General features: G+C 35.6%; 1 protein-coding gene across 3 annotated transcripts in view; it reads right to left on the minus strand.

Moving 5' to 3' along the window:
- The window catches only part of LOC117407278 (UDP-glucuronic acid decarboxylase 1), a 34,708-nt gene extending 13,870 nt beyond the window's left edge, over positions 1-20,838 (minus strand). Inside the window, exons 1-10 of one of the 3 annotated variants that reach the window (XM_059029085.1) lie at positions 20,801-20,838; positions 20,000-20,315; positions 17,013-17,040; positions 15,714-15,762; positions 15,095-15,138; positions 12,072-12,132; positions 9,454-9,634; positions 6,048-6,152; positions 5,010-5,069; positions 1,093-1,214 (exon numbers count right to left, since the gene is read on the minus strand). In XM_059029085.1, the coding sequence (XP_058885068.1) occupies positions 1,093-1,214; positions 5,010-5,069; positions 6,048-6,152; positions 9,454-9,634; positions 12,072-12,132; positions 15,095-15,138; positions 15,714-15,762; positions 17,013-17,040; positions 20,000-20,093 (744 nt within the window). In that variant the 5' untranslated portion in view covers positions 20,094-20,315; positions 20,801-20,838. Of the gene's footprint in view, positions 1-1,092; positions 1,215-5,009; positions 5,070-6,047; positions 6,153-9,453; positions 9,635-12,071; positions 12,133-15,094; positions 15,139-15,713; positions 15,763-17,012; positions 17,041-19,999; positions 20,714-20,800 lie in introns of those variants that run through there. The other 2 variants (XM_059029084.1, XM_059029083.1) reach the window with 2 other exon arrangements.
- Between the last annotated feature and the right edge of the window lie 1,235 nt (positions 20,839-22,073).

Here is a 22,073-nt window from a genome sequence, read left to right on the forward strand (position 1 = left end):
CCCGGAAGACCAAGAAACAGCTGGAGGAGGTCCACAGAGGCAGAACTGAAGGAGATTGGATACTCCTGAAAAGAGCTGAAGAAACTAGCCAAAACAGAGCCAGATGGAGAATCAAAGTGGATGACATATGCTCCCTAAGGAGCAAAAAAAAAGGGTTTAACCTAAATCTATTGACAATACCCTTCATTAATATGGACGTGTGGATTTGTTCTGATCTGCCAGTTAATCCTGACAAGTTTGTCCTTTACAAAGAACATTTGGGTCCTTGTTTTCAGAACAACACATTTTCATCAATGTGCTGATAATATCTGATAATACCAGCAAACAGTTTGGAAAATAAAAAAATAAATATAAAACACACACACACACATACATATATATAGGACTAATGTCAGTTTCAATTTTAAAAAGCAACCAAGGGGCGTAGATGATTTAAGAGTTTTCTTTTTTGTGCACAGACGTTTAAATCCCTCAAGGTTACAATTGGATGCCAGAAGGTCAGTGTGATTATCAGAGTTTTAAACTTTAAAATCCCACCGTTCATGCAGAATATAAATGAAAATGAACAGGAAAAGGTATTAAGTTTGCACGTGTTGCCTGTTTTAGAGGAAGCATAGGTAGGTGTGTGTCTGAACCAGCAGCAGTGTTGGGTACAACGCTCCAGTGTTAATACAAATAAATAAACACGCTTTAGCAGAACGAAGCCCATGTTGATGGGCTGTTTTCAAACCGTGTCGTCGTCCTACCGCTTGCAGCTAGTACAATACAAAAAGGATTGCACTGCAGACCAAACGTTTCAATATCTATTCAAAGATACCAAGCATAAATGGAGACCATAATTACGGCTTTGTCAATACCTCTAGCAGAGCACTAACTATAGCACACATTTCTTGAATATCTGCATAGCTCTCAATAGTTTTTGTAACTTTGTATTATTATTATTGCTGAATATCTACTATTGTTGAAATTATAAAGTGTGAAAGCCTATTCACAAAATGCACCATATATGAAATAAAAACAAAAGAAAGTAAAAACATTAGTTCTCTTTGGTGAAAGGACAGGATCCAAAGAAACACCATCAACAGTACATACCTGCTTCATGTAGGCATAACACATGGTTTCTGCCACTCGCTTCCCTTCATCATAGCAGGCTCTGGGACCGATTGGATTCACATGACCCCAGTATTCTTCACTCTGAGGGTGCACCTCTGGGTCTGAAATCACAAACCTGGTTAGCTTCTTGATCACTCTTCTGGAATAAATACTTTACAATCATGTAGAATTACATTATTGCTCAATAAGCCTCAATTTCAAGAGGATGAATTTTAGGGCTTGAATTTTTCTGTTTTAATTTTTTGATCAGTTCAGGGTTTTTTTTCCCCCATTTTTTATTATTATTAAAAATAACCACCACTCAAAACGCATCCATTTTCATTTTCTATAAGAAACTGCATGTACGTTTTACTAATACATATACAAGCGTTAACTTACTGTGTTGAAATGAGGATGTCCATATTTAGGATTCAGGCAAAGTATTTTGAATCTGAGAATTGTGAGAATTAACAGATTTCGTTTTACGCCCCATTAGTGCCTGTGTATCTATCACACTGTAGAGGTTTTATTTTTTTTAATTTTTTTCCAGCCCACCTCAGTCACAAGTCACTAACAAATGTATTCTATTACGTGTGCTTGGTCAGTAGCAATATCTTTGCACACTGCATGCCTCCTGAAAGTCATTTTCAGCACGGAGAATCCGCTATAAGTGAATGGCAATGAATGAATGAATGATGAGGATTGCAATTGCAGATGATTTATGAACTGTGAAGGGCAGTCAGGCCCGATGACTGTGGAGGGCACTCAGGGTCCGAGCGAAAGATAAATTTGGCCTGCGTGAGGCCGGCTGGAGAAACATGAACAGTTACATGCATCCCAGTGCCGCAGATAGGAAGTGGCTGTGGCCATCTCCACCCCGAAAAGACGAGGCTGCCAAACCATGAATGAATAATAATAAATAATTAACACGCTCCACAGTGGCACCCTGCCACCTATCCCCCCAAATATTGAAATTAATGAAAATCAGCAGCTGAGACACGGCCCGTCCCCCAGAGCATGACTGTGCTGGGGAGAGAGCCCAGCCTGTCCAACCCGACCACTCACCCCGCAGAACTAAATAAGAACCGCTCAGCACTCAGGTAAGGAAAAAACAGTCCTCACATATTTTTAATTTTTTAAAATTGAATTTTTTTTTTTTTGAGTAGCACTCTTTCACGCGGACATCTCGTGGGGTCCGGGGGGCTTCCCCCAGAATTGTTTTAGGGTATAAAACAGCTAAATGCTACACTCTGGTGAGTTTTGAGTATGAATTTTTCAGTAAAAAAAATAGATTAGCTATGATTGTTTCAGTTTAAATTTAATTTGTTTACCTTAGTATAGATGAAACCTTTTCAATTTATACCAACTGAAAATTATTTCAAGTACAGAAAATAGCCATTTTTGTAGGATGTTTGTATTTTATTTACTGTCAAAACATAAATTGAAATGTATAAGCTTCTAAAACAGAGAAACAAAGCACTTTCAAAAAAGAAAAAAAAAACAAAAAACTTGTTAATAGTCACTGAGTCAGCACCAAATGTAATAGCTATCCACAAAGTGAGTTGTTTGTAACAGAAAGGAATCCAACAGGTCAAACTGCACTTTCAGATCTTGAATGTTTAGCTTCATAGGTGGCTGACTTGGCTTTCCTGAGCAAGGTGTCACTAAAGGTTTGTGTGAGACACACTTGCTGCTTTGCTTACATCATGACTTACATCGTGCGTTACCGATGAACTTAGCATGTCTGTGCTCAGGCTGGCTCTGTGTTGGGTTTTGTTTTTTACAGTCAGCATTACTGTGGAAGATGACCAAAATGCCTAGTGCGGTAACATTACAGTAATGCCCGATTCTTTTGTTCTGGACAGGAATATAGTTTCCTTCTACAGGATTCCTGCTGATCCAGACAGGAGGGTAAAATGGATTTCAGCGATTAAAAGAGAATAAAAAAAACAAAAAAGACTGGAACCATTCGTTTGTAGTAAGCGCTTCATGAAAAGTTACTATCAGTAAGCATATATTGGTAGTTCTAATATTACGTTATTATTATTATTAGTCGTAGTAGTAGTATTAAGTCCCACTTTAACACGCTTACTTGTATGGCCGTTTTTTTTCATAAATATTTATCTATACAGTTAAACAGGATTACACTTCTGCGGGTCGGTGATTCCCAGTCCTTACATAAAAAAAATATTTTACCGTTAAAATCCATAATGCTACATTAATGATCTTACTGAACTTCAATATAAAATCACAAACCAGCCGTTTCTGACTTGTTTAAAGCACAATGAAACGGCATTCATCTACAATGTAATTGTACGCTACTTGCAAAGTAAACAGAAGCCTTATGTACCTTAACCACATTAACAATGTTAATGCTGTGCTCATTTTTATAAAATCGAATTTTACTGACATCCCTGTATGGTAACAGGCGTTTATGAAAAACTGGACAACGAGCCAAAAACAGAACATTAAACTTAAATATTGTACTATATTATTATAATAAATGTTTGTACTTACTCCCTCGCCATTCTCGTAAAATCCTCATTCAGCTGTATTTTCTTTTCATGCGATGCAGTTATCTAAACCGAGCAAGTTTTTTTAAAAAAAAAAACGCAAGTGGGTTTATTCCCCCAGACAAAAATGAATGCATAACTAATGCATTAATTTAAAAAAACAAAGGTACCGTAGCCAGTTTGAAATAATTTCCTTACACGTCACAGAACTTCACACTCCCTCCAATGTGTCTGAAACTGGCAGTTGAAACATAAGCGAGTCAGCTCAACAAAGCCTGATAGGCTACAGTAGAATGTCAGTGATTATACAAAGAAACTGGGTGGTAGGAATTTCTGTCAGTCAACCCACGAGAACCTTTTTTAAACGGAGGCTGTCAACTAAACTCAAAAGCTGATTGGTTATTCTATCCTGTAACTAAACTCACAACCTAATTGGTTAATCTATCTTGATTGCCTTGCCCTAAAACCGGCTCTGACGTTAGATGCAACACTTTCTCTAACTACAAGCAACATCATAGACTATGAGCGAAATATGGATTACATATTATTGCGTTTCTCTGATAAAAGCGTATCCGCGTATTACCGACTCAAAATGCGTGACGGATATGCAAAATGCGTAGAGGTTAGCAGGTCTGGGAAATCCGTGGTTGAGGGCAGCCCTTCCTCCAGGCTCTAAGCAGTCAACTCCCGTTTCGGCCTCCCAGTACTTGACTGAGCAACCGAAACAAAAAGAAGCGACATGAAAGAATAACACAGGGAGCTTTTATGCGCTTGCTGATGACATATTGGTTAGGGGCGGATTCTCCTTTGCAGAAAAGCAACCAAGTTTACAATTCTTTATCTAGAAAGACTAGTGCATGATTGACATTATTTAACATATAATGCCAGAAATTCTAAATATGTCTTTGGGGGTGTTTTTTTGGTTATTATCAGTTAAAACTGAAAACTTCAAGCCCTATATATACTCCAAAGGTCAAGGTATATTCAAGTGCCACACAATAAAAGGATAAATATAAAGGCTAAACCTAAAATAAATAGAGATATTTCCAAAGTATCATTGCTGACCAACATTAGTTGATAGACAGCTCTTTGTCTTAATTTCCAGGTGAAAAAATGTAAGCTGTGGCTGCCGACAGTGTAGTGCAGTTCAGTGTAGTGTAGTCTATGTATATATGCGCTACACAGCTGAAGGAGGGATTTTGTCTGAAATAAATCTATGTTTTAATCATTTAAACCTTTTGTGTATATCCCAAATCTATAATTCACTTTTAGATCTTTTTTGTATTCATTTTTTATTGTTTACATATAGATTGATAAAACAGTCATCCAATTTAAAGAACAAAACAAACAATTGCCTTCCTATTGCTTGTTCAAAACTCTAACTTCATATCAGTTCTCTCTTACCTCCATATACCTCTGAAGTGGAGGCTAACAGAAGACGAGCACCAACGCGTTTCGCTAAACCTGGGGGGTAAAAAAAAAAGGGGCAGAAATAAATCAATTTTAACCAACAATCGAGTGCTGTATGGATATTTTCTACATTTTGTAAAATTCCTTACATGTGCTAAATCAAAAAAGAACCCAACAAGCAATAAAATAGACATGGACTTCACCATGAGCTAATCTGCATATTCAAGTGAGAAATAAAAAATTAAAAAAAAAACATGCTGGAACAGCAAACAAAAAAAAACGTTTGCTACAATTATACCCATGCCAAGGTTAAACGATTAATATGTACTCATCCTGTGGATATGTAAACTATTTAATCAGAGATCATTCACGTGATTGGAGAAAATGATGCCCCCCCCCCCCCCCCCCCCCCCCCAAACAGAGACATTAATCAAGCTGTTCAAAAGTGTCCACAACACCCACAGGTGCCCTAAAAGGGTGCCACTGTTGATTTATTATAAGTGCATAGGCGGTGCTGCTAGACACCTCATGCTTGTAAGGGTTAGGCATTAGTTAAAATAATTCAAGTAAATTTAACCAACAATGATGAATCATCATACTCGAGATTGAAGCAAAAAATGTGTCCGTTTGCTTAACCCACTGAAATTCATGCTTCAGTGTCCCACAGTCATGTTCAATTTTACATTAGAACAGAGAAAGCCATTAAAAAGCTGAGAGATAGAACATTTATGAAGTCTAAACTCTATACTGCCACATGATTTTGTAAGCTTGATAAGTAATTACTATGGAAAAAAGCTAGGCTGACAAGAACACTTAAATTGCTTCTGTTGTAAACCGAGATGGCCATGATTATATGTAAAATTCGAAAATAACTAAAATAATTATAATACGACACGTAAACATGGCATAATCTAGGATTCGGCAGACAGAAAAATATACATTCATATACTTTCTTTACAATATTATCATACGTAAATGTGACCAGGGCTTGTCCTGTAAATAGTTGGTGACGCCCTACTTAATCAAACTCACCCAACATGTTTAAAGTTCCAATGGTATTGGTCTTCAGAGTCTTGATTGGATTGTACATATAATTTGGCGGAGATGCAGGAGAGGCCAGGTGATAAATCTGATCCACTGTGTAAAACAAAAACATATATAATATATATATATATATATATATATATATATATATATATATATATATATATATATATATATATATATATATATATATATATATATATATATATATAAAATGATAACAATATTATAATATCCGGTCATCAAATAATACACAGTCAAATATTTGTGAAAAACAAACAAAACAATGAAGAAAACTATCATTTTATATTGAAGAAAAAATACATATTTTTTAAATAAATTCCTGGAGAATGAAGACGTGTATTTGTTAAATGTCAGAACTAGTTACTAGGGCAGTATGTATACAGTATGTATGCATGTATACAGCATATTTTCCCCCACATTGGGTACAGCAGGGTTAAGACAACAGCAGCTGCATTGTGAACAAGTAATTACGACTCAGCATGGCTTTGTACTGATGTGATAAACAGTAATTTTTTCACAGTGAACTTGCCTCTTTATTAATGTTACTCTGCCAGTTCAATGATGCTGAGCGGAAGTGAAACCTGCTGAGAGACCTGGGACTGATGCATTCTTATCAGTGTCAAAAGGTTTTCAGAGTTTGAAAGAATTAAAATAAATGTTTAGTGAAGTCTGCTTGCTGCTGTACCTGTACGAGTATATTTGTTGTCTCACCTTCCCTCCCCCTACCAACTCCCCCCAAAAAATGAGTTTATTGTACCAGCAAAGCTTGCAGGAAAAGAGTGCCAACTGGTGAGCCAAAGTGCAAAATATGGGGCAACGATAAACATGTTAAACAATGTCTTTGTATACATGTTATTTTTTGTAAGGTATTGGTAAGTGTGTACACCACTCAAAATGGAAAGTGAAGTTTAACATGCTGAATTGCCGAATATTCAGTACTTTAGTTATCAAACCATCTATTTTAGATTTGACTGATGCATTAAAACGAACACTGAACCTTTTTTTTTTTTTCTTTGCCAAGCCTTTCCTTGATTCAATGTCAAACAGTTCTGTATGAAATTATTAATTCCAGTTATCAGACATCGGTTCAATTACGTTGTTGAACACAGGTTATTGAATTTTAATACAACATGAGTTTTTAATTAAAAAAAACTAAAATGCATAATAAAACACAATATGCATCCAGTTAGGTAGCAGCTAGGGTGGGGATTTTGAATAAAAACCATATTCAAGTACTCCCGGTTAGAGTACAGGAGTAAACCTTGGTTAAGCGATGGGGGGGTGACTGACTGACATGACTTCCGAACGACGCAGTACCTAAAGGCTGTTCACACTGGGTGCATTAGTCAATGTGCTCTTACCAAGTGAACCAGGAGCACACGTTCCAAGGTATATCCCCTTTCTCACTGGATGTGTGCTCCAATTATCAAGGGCTGTTTACGGCTGAAATCATTACCTAAAGCTGTAATGTTAGCAGGGGCACAGTAAACATGGATTACATATCTAGAGAACAGCTGATCTACAACTTGTGTTGAATCTTAGTTACAGCAGGACATGTTTTAGAAAATGTTATTGTATTAGAGGCTAAACAGAGGAATCTGTATACAAAACAGATATGATTTATGTGCAGTAGGTAATGATTATTCATTTTAAGTAATGCTACTAACATAGCAACACTGGAATTATTCTTTTATGGGGCAATAACAACCAACAATTTGGACATGCTATGTTGTTGCACCATTGTTTCACTTTTGACATTCAAACTGTTAACATTTCAATATGAAGACTAAGGGCTGGGAAAACTGAGGTGATAAACGAGTCTACCGTATTACAAGCCACGTACATAACTACTAATTATTGTACTGTTACCCAAACGACAGTTCGCATAACCCTTTTTCTGATATCCATGACTAATGCAGAAATAAAAGTAAAAAAGAAATTCAGCATTAGATATAGAGACCAATGATAATTGGTCTGTGATAGTAATAAGAGATTACAAATGGATGCCAAACATGTAATTATGAACTAAAACAGTTCAAAAAGTTGAATGAACTGCGGACTTGAGTGAATTTATCAAAAGGGGCTTTAGGTTGCTGTCTGTAACAAGCCAGTCCTTAAAGCATTGTAAAATGTTTGTGAATAGGTGCTAGGCTCCAACAGATTGGATTGGACAGTATTAAACTATTACAACTGTGTGCACACACATAGTTAAAAACATTGATGTATGTCAATGAAAGAGGAACTCTTCTTTTCACAGTAAAGACTGGCTCAGTTACAATATGTGCTGTGTACGGTAGAAAATCAGCTTGACAATTTAATAGCTGTCTTTATCTAAATAAGATTTTACAGCAGATAGTTGTATCTACCCACAGTCCACTATGCTAACCTCTTTTATACTGCAATATGAATGAACTTTTCACTGGAAAATGGTCTGACATTTTTAACAATGACACGTGTTCCAAAGACTTAATTGCGTTGCTGCAATACTGTATATTTGCAAAATAAAAGATGCCAATTAAATAACTGCCCAGTTATTATGTAAAGCGAAATTAAAGAAATAGGAATGCAATTAAATATGTCTTTGTACTGTAGGCAGCTAAACTGAACCAAACCATTTCTATAGCTGTACTAAAGTACAATGTATTGTAAAAGCTTTCATAACCAGAGAACAACAGTGAAGACAAGAAGAACCAAGGGCCAGATATTCAAAGAATCTGCAAATGAAGGCAACTTTATTCAACTCTGTTTGCATCGTGAATATACTGGATATATTTTTGTGAAATTCAAACATTGCAGGGAATTTACTAGTATCGCAAGGCTGTGAAAACAAATATATTTAAATCGCAACTCAGACTACACCCAACTGATGCAGGTGTATTTGTGTACAAGTGGCTCAAAGTGTTCAAAAGCACAGAAAGAGCTATTGTCATCAGTTTTTTATTTTACTGTTGTTAGATTTGTGGCTATAACTAACTATAAAGGTTACAGGTACATGTCATACATGAAATGAATGTGCACACACTAAGCTTTCATTAAAAAAGTGAAATAATCTGAAACTCACCCTTTTCAATACAATAACAAAACATGTATTGTTTGTAAGCATGGCCAGCTCAAATCTGACAAATCACAATGAAACTTCAAAATGTAGGGAACATGGGAATTCTTTTTTTTTTTTAAACAAAATTGGATACAACACATTAACACATTAAGCAGTACAAAAATGGTTAAATATTAGGCTACATTTGTCAAAGACAGGACATTTAAGGTAGTTTACTTGACAAACCACAACTTCAAAGTACATGATTGCCTGCTAACGCACCTGTAAAGGAGGCGGCTCACATAAAAACTGTAATAAATGCACCCGACTCACCTTCAATGTACAGTGGTTCGACAACATCATGGTTGATCAGTTCGAAGTTCTCATGTCCAATCCAGTGTTCTACATTTCTTTTACGGCCCGTGAAGAAGTTGTCTACCACCGTGACTTCATGACCATCCATCATGAGTTTATCAGCCAAGTGGGATCCCACAAACCCTGCTCCTCCAGTTAGCTGCATGGAGATAGATGTGCCATTTTATTTATTTAGGGAATGTGACTATTAGGCTAGTGAGTGCAACAGAGGGATGACACGAATAACATGCTTTTAAAAAAAACAAAACAACATTTACGTCTGCTCTGTACCGTTACGTATACATTGAATATATCTGCCATACTGTGTACAGAAGATCCAGAACAAAAGCTGAGAAAACTATCACATTATGTACAAAGCCGCTTACATGTGTGCTTGGGTGTGTATTAGGGTGTGTCAATTATTTAGAGTAAAACAATTCTGCAGTGTCATTGCTATGACATCAATACATACCATTTAAAAATGGAAACAGCCAAGCTAGCCCTTTAGTTTTAATACATTATAACTGGTGATATAAAGCAAACACACTTTATTTTGCAGGGTTTTTTTTAATTTATCATTTAGTGAACAGATGCTGACAAACAGCAGTGTCACTGCGACTTAATCTAGAGCTCAGCAATCCTATTATATCAACAGTGTCTGTTCAAAGACCACATTTGCATTGTAGAAATGTGTTTTGAAAGCATACAGTATACTGTAACAATCACATATACAGTGTGTGCTGCAGTATCAACAGGTGTGTGTGCGTCACAGGTAAGCTGGACACAGTCAAGGGATAAAACACTCCAAGGCTTTGTTTGTCAGCTGATCATTTTCCCCAACGGTTCGATCGTGAACGAGTTGAAGGCAACTTCGTTTTGACCAGAGGGGAAATTTTTACTATGCAAAGAAGGATAACTATGATTGTAATACTACTCCTGTTATTTAGATTTTTCATTCAGCTACATCCCAACATGAATCCACAGTATTTACAATACAGATACAGTATTTCTATATGTATGTCTCAATATACAGTAAATCTCTATACAATTCTATAAATAAATAAATAAATAAATAAATAAATAAATAAATGGATGGATGGATGGATGAAGGCTATACTTGCATCCTGAGCCATTCTTGAAAAAAGGCATAATACCACAGCAGTGACGTCAAAAAGTGACAATTCCTCTAGAGGAAAATATACTTGAACTTTGACCCATTTGACTCCTTGAGATCATCACTTTCAATTCAAACACAAAATGTCTTGTTTTCAATCACTTGACAACACCCACAGTACAGAAATGTTCATTAATGAGCAACAAAATGAGAATACGTTTAAAAAAAAAAAAAAAAAAAAAAAAAAAATGTAAAACGTGGTACATTCGTATCTCAGAGAAATGGATAACGACACAGAACGGCTGTACAACAAAGAAAAACACTATTTAAAAAAAAAAAAAAGGAAAAGAAAAAAAAACCGAACTGTACTGCTGAACCTCATCTTCTTTAATATTAGCATCACAAGGGTATCCATGTATTATAAAAAATAATACATGGGCTTCTTCAGTGAGTTACAGGAAAACAATTCCATCTCGGGTTTCTGTGACAGTTTATAAATTATTCGACCTTCGGTCTCGTAATTTATGACGTCACAGCAACCCTAGATGAAATATATATATATATTATCATTTTTCTAAATGAAAATAAAATAAATGGCTTCACCATCATTTTAGTTTGATACAGTATACTGTAACCTTGATTTATTACTATTGGCTAGTGAACAAGGACAAAAACAGATTCCAAATGTTACCAAAGAAATTGAAAACTATAACTGGCAATTCAGAATGAATTCAATTGGAGGAGTTGCAAAAATTACGGGACAGGATTACACTACAAAAAGGATTGGCATAAAGGTAAACTGGATAATTTCGAGAGGGTTCACAAGGATTACATTGAAGGAAAGGTTTACACTTGGATGTTCCAAGAGGATATCAAAACAAACAAAAAAAAAAACCCACACCAAAACTGTTGGAGCCTACTGACATTCTGATAAAAGCTAAATGAAAATGAAAAGGAACCATATGATCATAATTAACAGAATATATTTCAAAAACTGTCATTTCCAAGACACATTTTTGTAGAATTATTAGCAGCACACGAGTGGTTTGCGAAAACATAAATGGAGAAATAAATGACAGATTCTCACATGTCCTTTTCTTCTAACTATTCAAAGGAAACTAGTGTTGTATTTGAAGATATATTTTAAAGTTATTTAATTCTAATATTCAACACCATTAACTGATTCAGTTCTAAGTAACTGCAAAAAGACAACCATACTATAAACTATGTTTCAGTGTTAGTTGAGTGGAGTTATTTTTCCCAGAACACCAAAGAGGTCTGCAGTGTTGAGTTATTGTGAAAATACAAGTCTCAGTTTATCAATTGATATCAGCCCTTGGTTGTTACATATTATATTAAAAAATACATTATAAATCAAGAGCCGTACTCCATTTCACATCTGTAGAATAATCCTTTAAACACCACTTTAATTTTAATAACAATGAAGCTTTTTACATATATTTCACGGGACAACACCACTTACTAGAATCCGTTTGCGGTCCTTTTCAGACAAGAACTTTACCGGAGGGTATTTCTGAGTGAAACTGGAAAAAAAAACGAACATAAATCAGTTGTGTAAAGCAACTCTTCTCCATGTCTGATCACAATAGACAAAATAAATTCTTTAGATAGGGTATACAGTATGTACCTCAAGGCAACATGTAATTACATGACAGACTGAATTATCATTATACTTTCTTTCTATAAAGAAGCTTTAATTAAAAAAAAAACAAAAAAAAAACTGTTTGGTAAAAATATGGGTTCCTTTCCAAGATACATCATAATTACAACAATCACATATGGGTGTACACAAAATGCAATCTGTTTTTTGTTTTCTTCCTCAAACACATGCATATTCAATAAAACATATTTTGCCCCTTATGTGTTAAAGGCAAAAGAATAATAAAAAAGAAGATATGAAGGGACACAGCTGCACACTATGGTAGGCTACCCCAAGACTTGGGTCATCATCATTGTGTATAAGCAATGGCAAAACAAAGGGAAAGTGGTCACCAAGCGAGGCAGATGTGGCAGCAAACAATTACTGTAATGGTAAACACGGTCAAACGGTAGATCAAATGACAGAAACCTTCAATGCATGGTGGGCCCACATCCATCTCTAACCGTACTATACAAAGAACTACTGCAGCTGGATAAACCACTCAACTCTGTGTAAGCAGTGGAGAGATCAGAATGTTGATGACTGGAGGAAAGCGATGTGGTCTCACAAGGCAGGATCGCACGGACAGGGGAGCTCAAAAACATACTGGCTCACTCAACCCCTCCTGCATGGTTCCAATTTTCCAGGCTTCTGGTGGCAGTGGCATGGTAAGGGACATGTTTCCCTGGTTTACCCTTGGTCTCTTGATTACTCCAGAAGGCTGAACAAATGCTATGGTTTACTTAAGCATCATTACAGAACAAGCTCACCCACAGATATTGAACTTGTACCCGGGTGGTGATCATTACTCCAAGACAATAATGCACCCATCCACTGTGCCAGAATGCATCAATGTTTTGAGAAGGGTGACAGTATTGGCAGTCCCCATGGCAGAAACCAATTTTTTGGGTACCACTATAGTTACAGTACTATATGATAATTCTACAAAACAAGTATTATATCGAGCATGAACAGCCCAATACATGTTTATTGTAGGACCCTAAATGGAAGCAGAAGGCTTGCAGTTCAGGGAGAATCGAGAATGTCCGAATCCTGCCTTTCTGCTAAGCTTAATTTGCAGCATATTCTGTCAGTGCATGTGTTTTTTTTTGTCTCTCAATGCATCAGCATTAAGAAGTGCTATTGAGAATGACATACTTCATGTTGTTTTTTTCTTTAGCTTTTAAGAACAAAACAAGCTGTTCCAGAGAGAAATGGTCAAGGCCTTTTTACAGCATCGGTTGCTAAGGGATGAGATGACTGTGCTGTCTGCTGTGCATTAAAGTTTCAAAAGTGCCACTGCCTTGAGGTCAGTGCCTTGGACACTTCAAAGCTTTAATTCCCCAAGTCAACACAGAGGAATAACCTCTGTGAAAATGTACATGAATAAGCAATACGAATATAGTCATTTAATTTTTTTTAGAAGTACAAATGTGGCCCTTATAAATGTCACAAAGGAAAACTTTGTAAGACAGATTAATGAATATCTTCATACCAAAGTGCATTTGGCCCCATTAGTGTGAAAATAAGAAGTGCGACAAAAATAATAATAAACAACTTAGTCACTTTAGTGTAACAAGCTTGATGTTCTGACCATGTGTGGCTGAAATGCCTGCCTAGTAATTCCAGTTTTACCTCAAGTTCTTTTCACTTGAATTGCTAAATGAATAGATCTATACCTAACAGCCACACAGTTTCCATGCGGACCACTGGAATACATCAACATGCTAATGAAAGGCAAGTATAGCCTTGGTTATTACAGCTTAAGGAAATAAACTTGTCTGGTAATCTGTACTTCTATATGTCCGTATGTCTATGTCACACTTTACTTTTTTGCATCTGTGTGGCGGAGTGTCCCGCCCCTTTGTTTGTTATTTATTTATATTATGATTTATGTTTATAAAAGCTGTTTGTTATTTGTTATTGTTTTGTCTTGTCTTTTTAAAACCTTGTGAGGATGCGTGACTGATCAGCTACCGATTATTTAACTAGCTGACAGTCACGCATCCTTACTAAACTCGTGCAGACTGTGGCCGAGGGGTAATAAGACAATTAATTAATTACTAGCTAGTTAACCCCTCGGCCAGAATATAAAAGCCTACATCTGTCTGCGCTCAGGAAGTGTGTACAGAGGAGAGTACGGGAGAGCGAGCAAGGAGAGAAATTAAAACATAAGCAACTGCTAAGCGTGCTGGTTTATACACCAGCACGATACTTATTTGTTTATTTCTGTTTGTTTGGCCAACACACCTTTTTGTTCAGTGTGTTTGTTTAAATCTTTAGTTTTCTTATTATTTAATAAAATAGCTGAGTGCCGTTGCACTCCAGCTTTGCCCCCCTACTTCCTGCGTCTGTGTTTCTGGTCTGACGTCACCCCTGCAAGCCACCTGATCACAATCCGGAAAACCATTTGTCCTATTATGATGAAACTTGGTGTTTAGCATAAAGTTTCATTTGTATGTCACACTTCATATTTTGCATGTATCTTGAGAACACAACAAGTTATTCAACATACTAAACTCAATCATATATTTTTACCATGATACTAACACCTTTTCTTATCTAATGACATATAGGCCTTAAATACCACTTAACCAATTTTCATTAAACTACGTAATGCCATTTCATTTTTTTAAGCAACTTATTCAAGAAATGATCAACTTTAAAATGATTTACAGAAGCCACAACATTTTGACACCATCAAGATATACAAGTCTCCTCACCTCAAATGACACCTCATTCTCTCAGTTAAAATGAAATCACAATCAAAAATACAAGACATCACTACTGTGGTGTGACTTGCAGGTTGTCAAAACTCATCTGTCATTTAATTTCACAGAACATACCTGACTTCCAAATCTCGGATTTTCTCCCGCAGGGGTGCAATTACCTGCAAAAAATAAATAAATAAATAAATAAATAAATAAATAAATAAAAAAAATGTACATCATAATTACATTCAATATAATTATGTTTAAGAACTTCATGAGTCCTTAACTTATTTATTTTTAAATAACCTTTGCTTTTGGCATGCATATAACTACTGTGGCATGTAAATTCAAGGCTTTAAGAGGTGAATAGAAAGATCAGAGTGAACCATAGACTGTGTAAAAGGCATGTTTGTATTCATTATGACTTATGTTACAGATAGAACAATTCATTCCATTTATGGTTATGTTTTTTTTTTTTTTTTTTTTAAACATGCTAAAACTTTGAGGACAGATTGTCAAACTTAAATGTACCAAAAAACCTTGTATTCTCATACGAACATTTGTACTTAAAAATAAAAAAATAGTACGCATTTTTTATTTTTTTTATTTGACATGCAGCATCAGGGATCAACCAGACAAAAAATAAACATTACAGAGGAGACTGTTAGTATTGATACATGCATTACTCTTTTGAGTGTGTGATAAGCAAGCATGTTACCCTCCAGACTAAAAATAAAAATAAACAAGAACCAACCTCTTCAATCTTCCTCTCAATTTGCAGTTCCCCGTTTTCTTGTATGGTCCTACAGCAAAAAGAACACAGGAGAGTTGTGGTTACTAACAGGATTAAAAACCTTTGCTTCCTTGACACTTTAATGTTGACAGCAAAAACTTTAAAATAACACAGACCTTTGACCAAAACAAAAAAGTTAACTAAAACTGGCTGTAGCTAATAAAATGTGCACTTTTGAAAGGATACCTAAAACTACACTAGGATAAAAAAATCTCGGTTTGCAACCATGCTTTCAGATTGTGTTGCACTTTCTTGGTCATTTCTACTAGAGGGTGAAATTGTCCCCACCTCTTCAACAGCATCTTTCCTGTGATTAACCAGCCAGCTGCTTCTCCTATTGACTGACACGCTTTCAGCCAGTAACATGATTCGACTCAGAAGAGGGGAGGTGAAATGAACCAGGTAGTGAAAGTTTAACAGGTTTCTGAGAATACGGTAAGGGAACTGAGAACTTCCTTTATTATTATTATTATTATTTATTTCTTAGCAGACGCCCTTATCCAGGGCGACTTACAATTGTTACAAGATATCACATTATTTTTTACATTTAATTACATTATTTTTTACACATTATTTTTACATACAATTACCTATTTATACAGCTGGGTTTTTACTGGAGCAATCTGGGTAAAGTACCTTGCTCAAGGGTACAGCAGCAGTGTCCTCCACGGGGATTGAACCCACGACCCTCCGGTCAAGAGTCCAGAGCCCTAACCACTACTCCACACTGCTAACATATTATCCTATTGTAGTGCCCGATGTTTGTAAATGAAAATACAGGTTTGCTATAACGTAACTTTCTACAAAACTGTACATGTGAGACCTGTATAGAAGGGATGGAAAGAAGACCCGTTGCATACAGCAGCAGTTTCACCCATTCCAGGTTTTACTACAAGCTTGATTATTAAGGTGTGTCATAGTAAAACCAGGAATGGATCAAACTGCTATGCAATGGGTCTTATTTCCTATTAAGGCCAGTCTAATTTATTGGCCAGAGTGTATATTTTACTACATTACATGGGTTCTTTTCTTATGTGCAATGCCTAAGAACACACAAAATGAATCCAAAGTATTTAATTCACAATACAAAGTACTGGTAGTACAGAAAAACTGTACCAGTATATATATATATATATATATATATATATATATATATATATATATATATATATTTACTAGCAATTATGAATTAAAACAATAAGAACAGTAATTTTTAAATATACAAACAGCAAATTTAAAAAAATAAGACCACAATATTACCTCATACTTGTATAGGTTCCCCACACAGCTGAAAAACAAAAAGATGACTATTAAAAAAAATAATAATAATGCACGCACGCTGGCAGTAAAGAAGAGAAATAGTTTTTATAATAATGATCATTTACAAAACTGTTTTTACTCCTTGATGGACACACACATGTGCCATAGGAAGAAATCCTGATGACAAGTACGAATGTTATTAGTTTAAACATTTTTCCAAGTGTTAAGCGTTTAGAATTGTTCCTAAATGTTTCATAATTATCAAAGATATGCATGTCAAACAGAAAGCTGTAGTATTTATACAGTAGGATGGTGTGCAGTGTGGGGTTATTTACTGAATATTTATTTAAAGTCATTACAGTATACACATAAATACTGTACACATGTAGTTTCATCCACGGTACTGCATTTTGGCACATCATAAAAATTAACTCTCTAACTGAGGGCTTCTCATGATATGTTAACATTTTATCTGAAAGTTTAAATGTTTCAGGTAAACAGAATCTAACATCCCTACTAGCAGCAACATCCGAATAAAAACACAATACTAAACTAATAAAAGGAGGTTATGGCATCATATTTTCTCCAACAGGAACTGGCATCCACTGTAAAGCTTTTCAGAGATGAGCTTTCTGAAACATCATCTTTGATTGACTTATTAGACATTACCCCTTGCCAAGCCAATGAAGTATTAAAAATACGTTAGCCACAAAAATTGAAAAGTGATACTTGGACTTTTTTCAGATAAGACCTTATGCTGGTTACGTTTGCAGTAAAATAGTTAACATGAAGCACAGTATCAAAAATGAATGTGGATTCTGAAATGTAATATAGAATACAGCCATTTAATATCAGTAAAACTTAAACCATAAGAATTTATTAGAATTTTAGATAGTTTTGAGGCAAAGGGGGCTTCTCAAAAATATAGTCCAAGTTGCCTTTTTGTGTGTTTTATTGTATTATTCAAACCAAAGCCGTCATACTCTTGCAACAAACTACAGTACAGTACAAACAAAATGCCTGGGTTTAAAAAATGCAGCTCAACTGAATATTCAAAAGTTATTTTATGTGTACTACAGTGTGTAACGCTGGAATATAACAGGATGAAAGTTTTGTTCTGCGTGTGTTAAAAAAAGCTTTAGGACAGTAAAGCTGTCATATGTCACAGAAACAGACTTGTGATCTCAACTGCTCTGTCATGTGGTCAGGAATGTTAAACTCTTTGCAAGATGACAAGATTAGATCTGAAGATAATCTGTTCCAATATTCTAAACAGGTTTTGCTGAAGGCCATAATAACTTTGTAGACTAATGTTAAGGATGGGAAAGGGGTGTGGCACAGCAGAGGCTCTGTGTGTGTGTTTGTGTTCTGTGGCTTGCAGCCATCTTGGTTCAGGTGTAGAGGAACAGCCTAGGGTCAAGATGGCCACCTTTGCACAGCCACAGTTTAAAAAGTTAACTGGCACTTTGTTTGATTGCTTAATTGAAAAGTGTGGAGTGTGGCCAGGGGGAGTGGAGTGGAAAGAGAAAGAGAGCGCAAGAAAGACAGAGAGCAGCGGGTTGTGCACAGGATAGCATAGCTTGGTGTGTTTTGAAGAGTTTTGTTTAGTTTGAACTGTTCTGTTCAAACCTTTTGTTTTGTGTTAAATAAAAATGTGCAAAGAAGCGCTGAACTGCAATTTCTGTGTCTTAGTCTGCAGTTTCAAGGGGCGCAGACCAGCCTTGATCAGGACGTTACACCACAGGCGCCTTTCAAGTACAGTAATGTGTACACTTTTTAACTGCCTCAGTATATCTGAAACCAAGCCTATTTTATATGCAATATTAATGGAATATTTCATTCACCTCTAGGACCTGGAAGCCTACGGGACTTCAAAATACTTTTACCAACAATAATGCAGACACATGAACAAAAAAACAAAGCTGTTGTGTAGCACCCAGGTACAACATTGCTGACTCAATGTCAGTCCCTGCTTCAGTTGCAGTGTTTCTGAAGTGCATTGAAGGTGCTACATAAAAGCATGATCAATATTCCACTCCATTCCATCCTTGCACAGAAACACTGAAAAATCGCATCTAAAAATAAACACCACCAAAAAACAAACCTTTCTTCTGTCTGTTTTTCGGTTTATTTTTATAAAACCACAGAAGTGCAATAACACACCATCTCCAGTGCTCCATATTATATTCCCAAAATTATATATATATATATCTTTTTTTCCTTGCCATTTTAATTTCTTCACAGTAAACAGTGGCCATCGACACGTTTTCATAGTAATAAACATGAGGTTTACTTGTGGCTTTTTCTAGCTGAACAAACAAACGAAAACTGAAATTTAACTTTAAACATCTTACATTCCACATAACAGAAAGTTGCAACAAAAAATATATACAATCTATATAAAAATCACTGGACAACATTTCCATCAAATATCCCCTGGTAATGATGGCATACCGTAATCTATACGAAAAATGCACTTTTCTGAACGCAGTAACAGAGATGGAGTCGACGGGTGCAATTATAAAAATGTTTTTGGTATTAGCTGTCAGTTCTTATGTTTTTACTACTGTAACTTATCTGTAAATATAAAAACACAATACATTACTTAAACAAACATGACGGAAGTAAAGGCCAAGTTGAGAACCGTGGATATACAGAATATCCTTGGTGTAAGTGTGCCTCAGACTCATCCATTCTGTTGTCATAGCGATGAAACTTGCTCTCTCCAGATTGAAATGTACATATCTATCATCTAAAACCAAGAAATCTAAAATCCCTTAAGAGGGATTTTCAGAAACAGTCCCACACTTTGGTAAAACAGGATGCGTTTTGTATCGCTGGTATTATCAATAATACAATGTAATTCATAATACTTCCTCTTTAGTTCTGTGTACAGATTAAACATCAGTGCTTTCTGTTCTAGTGCTGTCGGTATCAACACAGTTTTGGTTAGGACTAGTGAACGTGCAGGTGTGATTTATACTTACAGGCGATATAGGCGATCAAAGCGAGGGCAATCAGGAGCTTCATCATTCTTCTGTTTATTCCACTGATTAGCCAGATCACCCGCTTCTTCATCATCCTCCACAAAACCAGAAAGCGAAACCCGGAAGCATGCGTGCTTCCTTTAATGCATTTCTTTACTCACTGAACTGCAACCTTCATAACTTCTTGATCAACGGGATAGAACCTGAATTTCATCACACTGAACGTCATCTAGTTGTTTTCCCAAATAAATGACGATGCGTGCACGCACTAGGTTCGCGGCACAGACACAGCTGATGATGGACTGCAGACAGATACCTTTGTAAACAGAATTACTTATTATTTGGTCACCTTTCTAAACGACACACAACAGTAATCATTAACCAAAGTAATCCAGTATCAGGAAATTAATAATATTAGTAACTAAGCCACAAGTAGTCCATCAGCGGTGGATAGTATTGTCAAAACCCACCTGATTATATCATTTAACGAGTTCAAAAATGGTATTGCATTATCTTTAAACAAGTTATATATACATAAATATATTTTGACAAATAGCTTCTTCCTACACCAACTATGTCATTCCACTTCTCCCCATCAGGCCCACACATCCCCAGAGCGAGTGTTTCTGCAATCCACTACATACCCTGCCGCGATTACACTATTTCTATCAAGTGTCACTAAAATGACATAATTAAATCAATAACACGTTTGCATAACAATACATAGAATATTTAAGTTGAGACATAGCTTGCTAAATTTTAAGTTCTGACGTTTCAAAATATGAATTGATGTATATATACCTTGTAGATGACCTTTAACCGTGAAATCTCTGGCCAGCCTAAATCAATCGATTGTAGAACCCATTAATAAAGATACTGGTACTCAGCACTAAACACGACTAGTAGGATTTATTATAATAATAATAATAATAATAATAATAATAATAATAATAATAATAATAATAATAATAATAGACACGAGAATTAAACCTTTTATAGAGAAATTACGCCATAGCATATAATTAACCTGTAATCCGTAACTACGAACGGGTCATAGGGAGATGTCCCAAGAAAACTGATTGTCAAAATTATTTTTTTGTACCGGACAGAAACAGTAAAATTGTAAAATCGTCACGGTTTTGCTTTTTGGATTCACGTTTGGTTTTTTTTTCTTTTACAAAAGTACTAAACTGTAGCAGCTTCCTCAGCAGGTTGACAGAGATTCAGAACAGAGTAAAAACAAACATATAATTGTGCGTTTTTTATTGAGATAATCACATTTAAACCATAGCTATGCGTGTGTATATTTATCTTATTATTTCAGTTATTATTTTTAGTAATATTGAAAAACCCGAACTAATTTGAATACAGTTTAACTAATTTCGTCTCATACAGACACACCAATAGTACTGGTTATTTGATACGTATTATTAATAACGTTTGTAAAGAGTGTACGGGAAATGAAGGCAGGCTCACACCGGTATTTCAGCTTCTCGAGTGCAGCGGTTTATTAAGCCTGGAATCCACTTGACAGGGAAGCGTGCTGCACCAGCCAGTATTAGAACTACAGCTGAGCAGCGTCAGACTGACAAAATAATCAAAGAAAAGAAATGAAAGTGCAAAGCACACTGTTTTGGCCAGGTGCTACAGCCAACTAAGTGCAGTCTGGCCTTGGTTCTCTTTAGTCCCGCTTCTCTCTGGCTCTGGTTTGCTGTTTCTCTGTTCTTCAGCTCTCTTTCCTCTCTCACCACACCCAGTGTTGCCAGATAATTAAAAAAAATAAATACAAAAATAAAAATAAAAAATAAAAAACTCTAGATTTGGGTCCAAACCCTCCAGATTTTTATTTTTACATTGATACGAAGTAATGGAAAAGGGCTAATATTGAGCATTTCTATTGGTATACTTGAATAAACAAAATCAAAAAATATGCAAATGATTAAGATAGTGTGATTGGCTGTAAAATTGTGCTTACTTTGGTGGTTACTGGTGTTTGAGAAAAATATAAACATTTTGTAAAACATGAATAGACATCAAAAGTAAAACTTGAAAAAAATCTTAACCGATTTATTAA

This window comes from Acipenser ruthenus, chromosome 8, assembly GCF_902713425.1.
Source record: "Acipenser ruthenus chromosome 8, fAciRut3.2 maternal haplotype, whole genome shotgun sequence".
Taxonomy (NCBI): Eukaryota; Metazoa; Chordata; class Actinopteri; order Acipenseriformes; family Acipenseridae; genus Acipenser; species Acipenser ruthenus.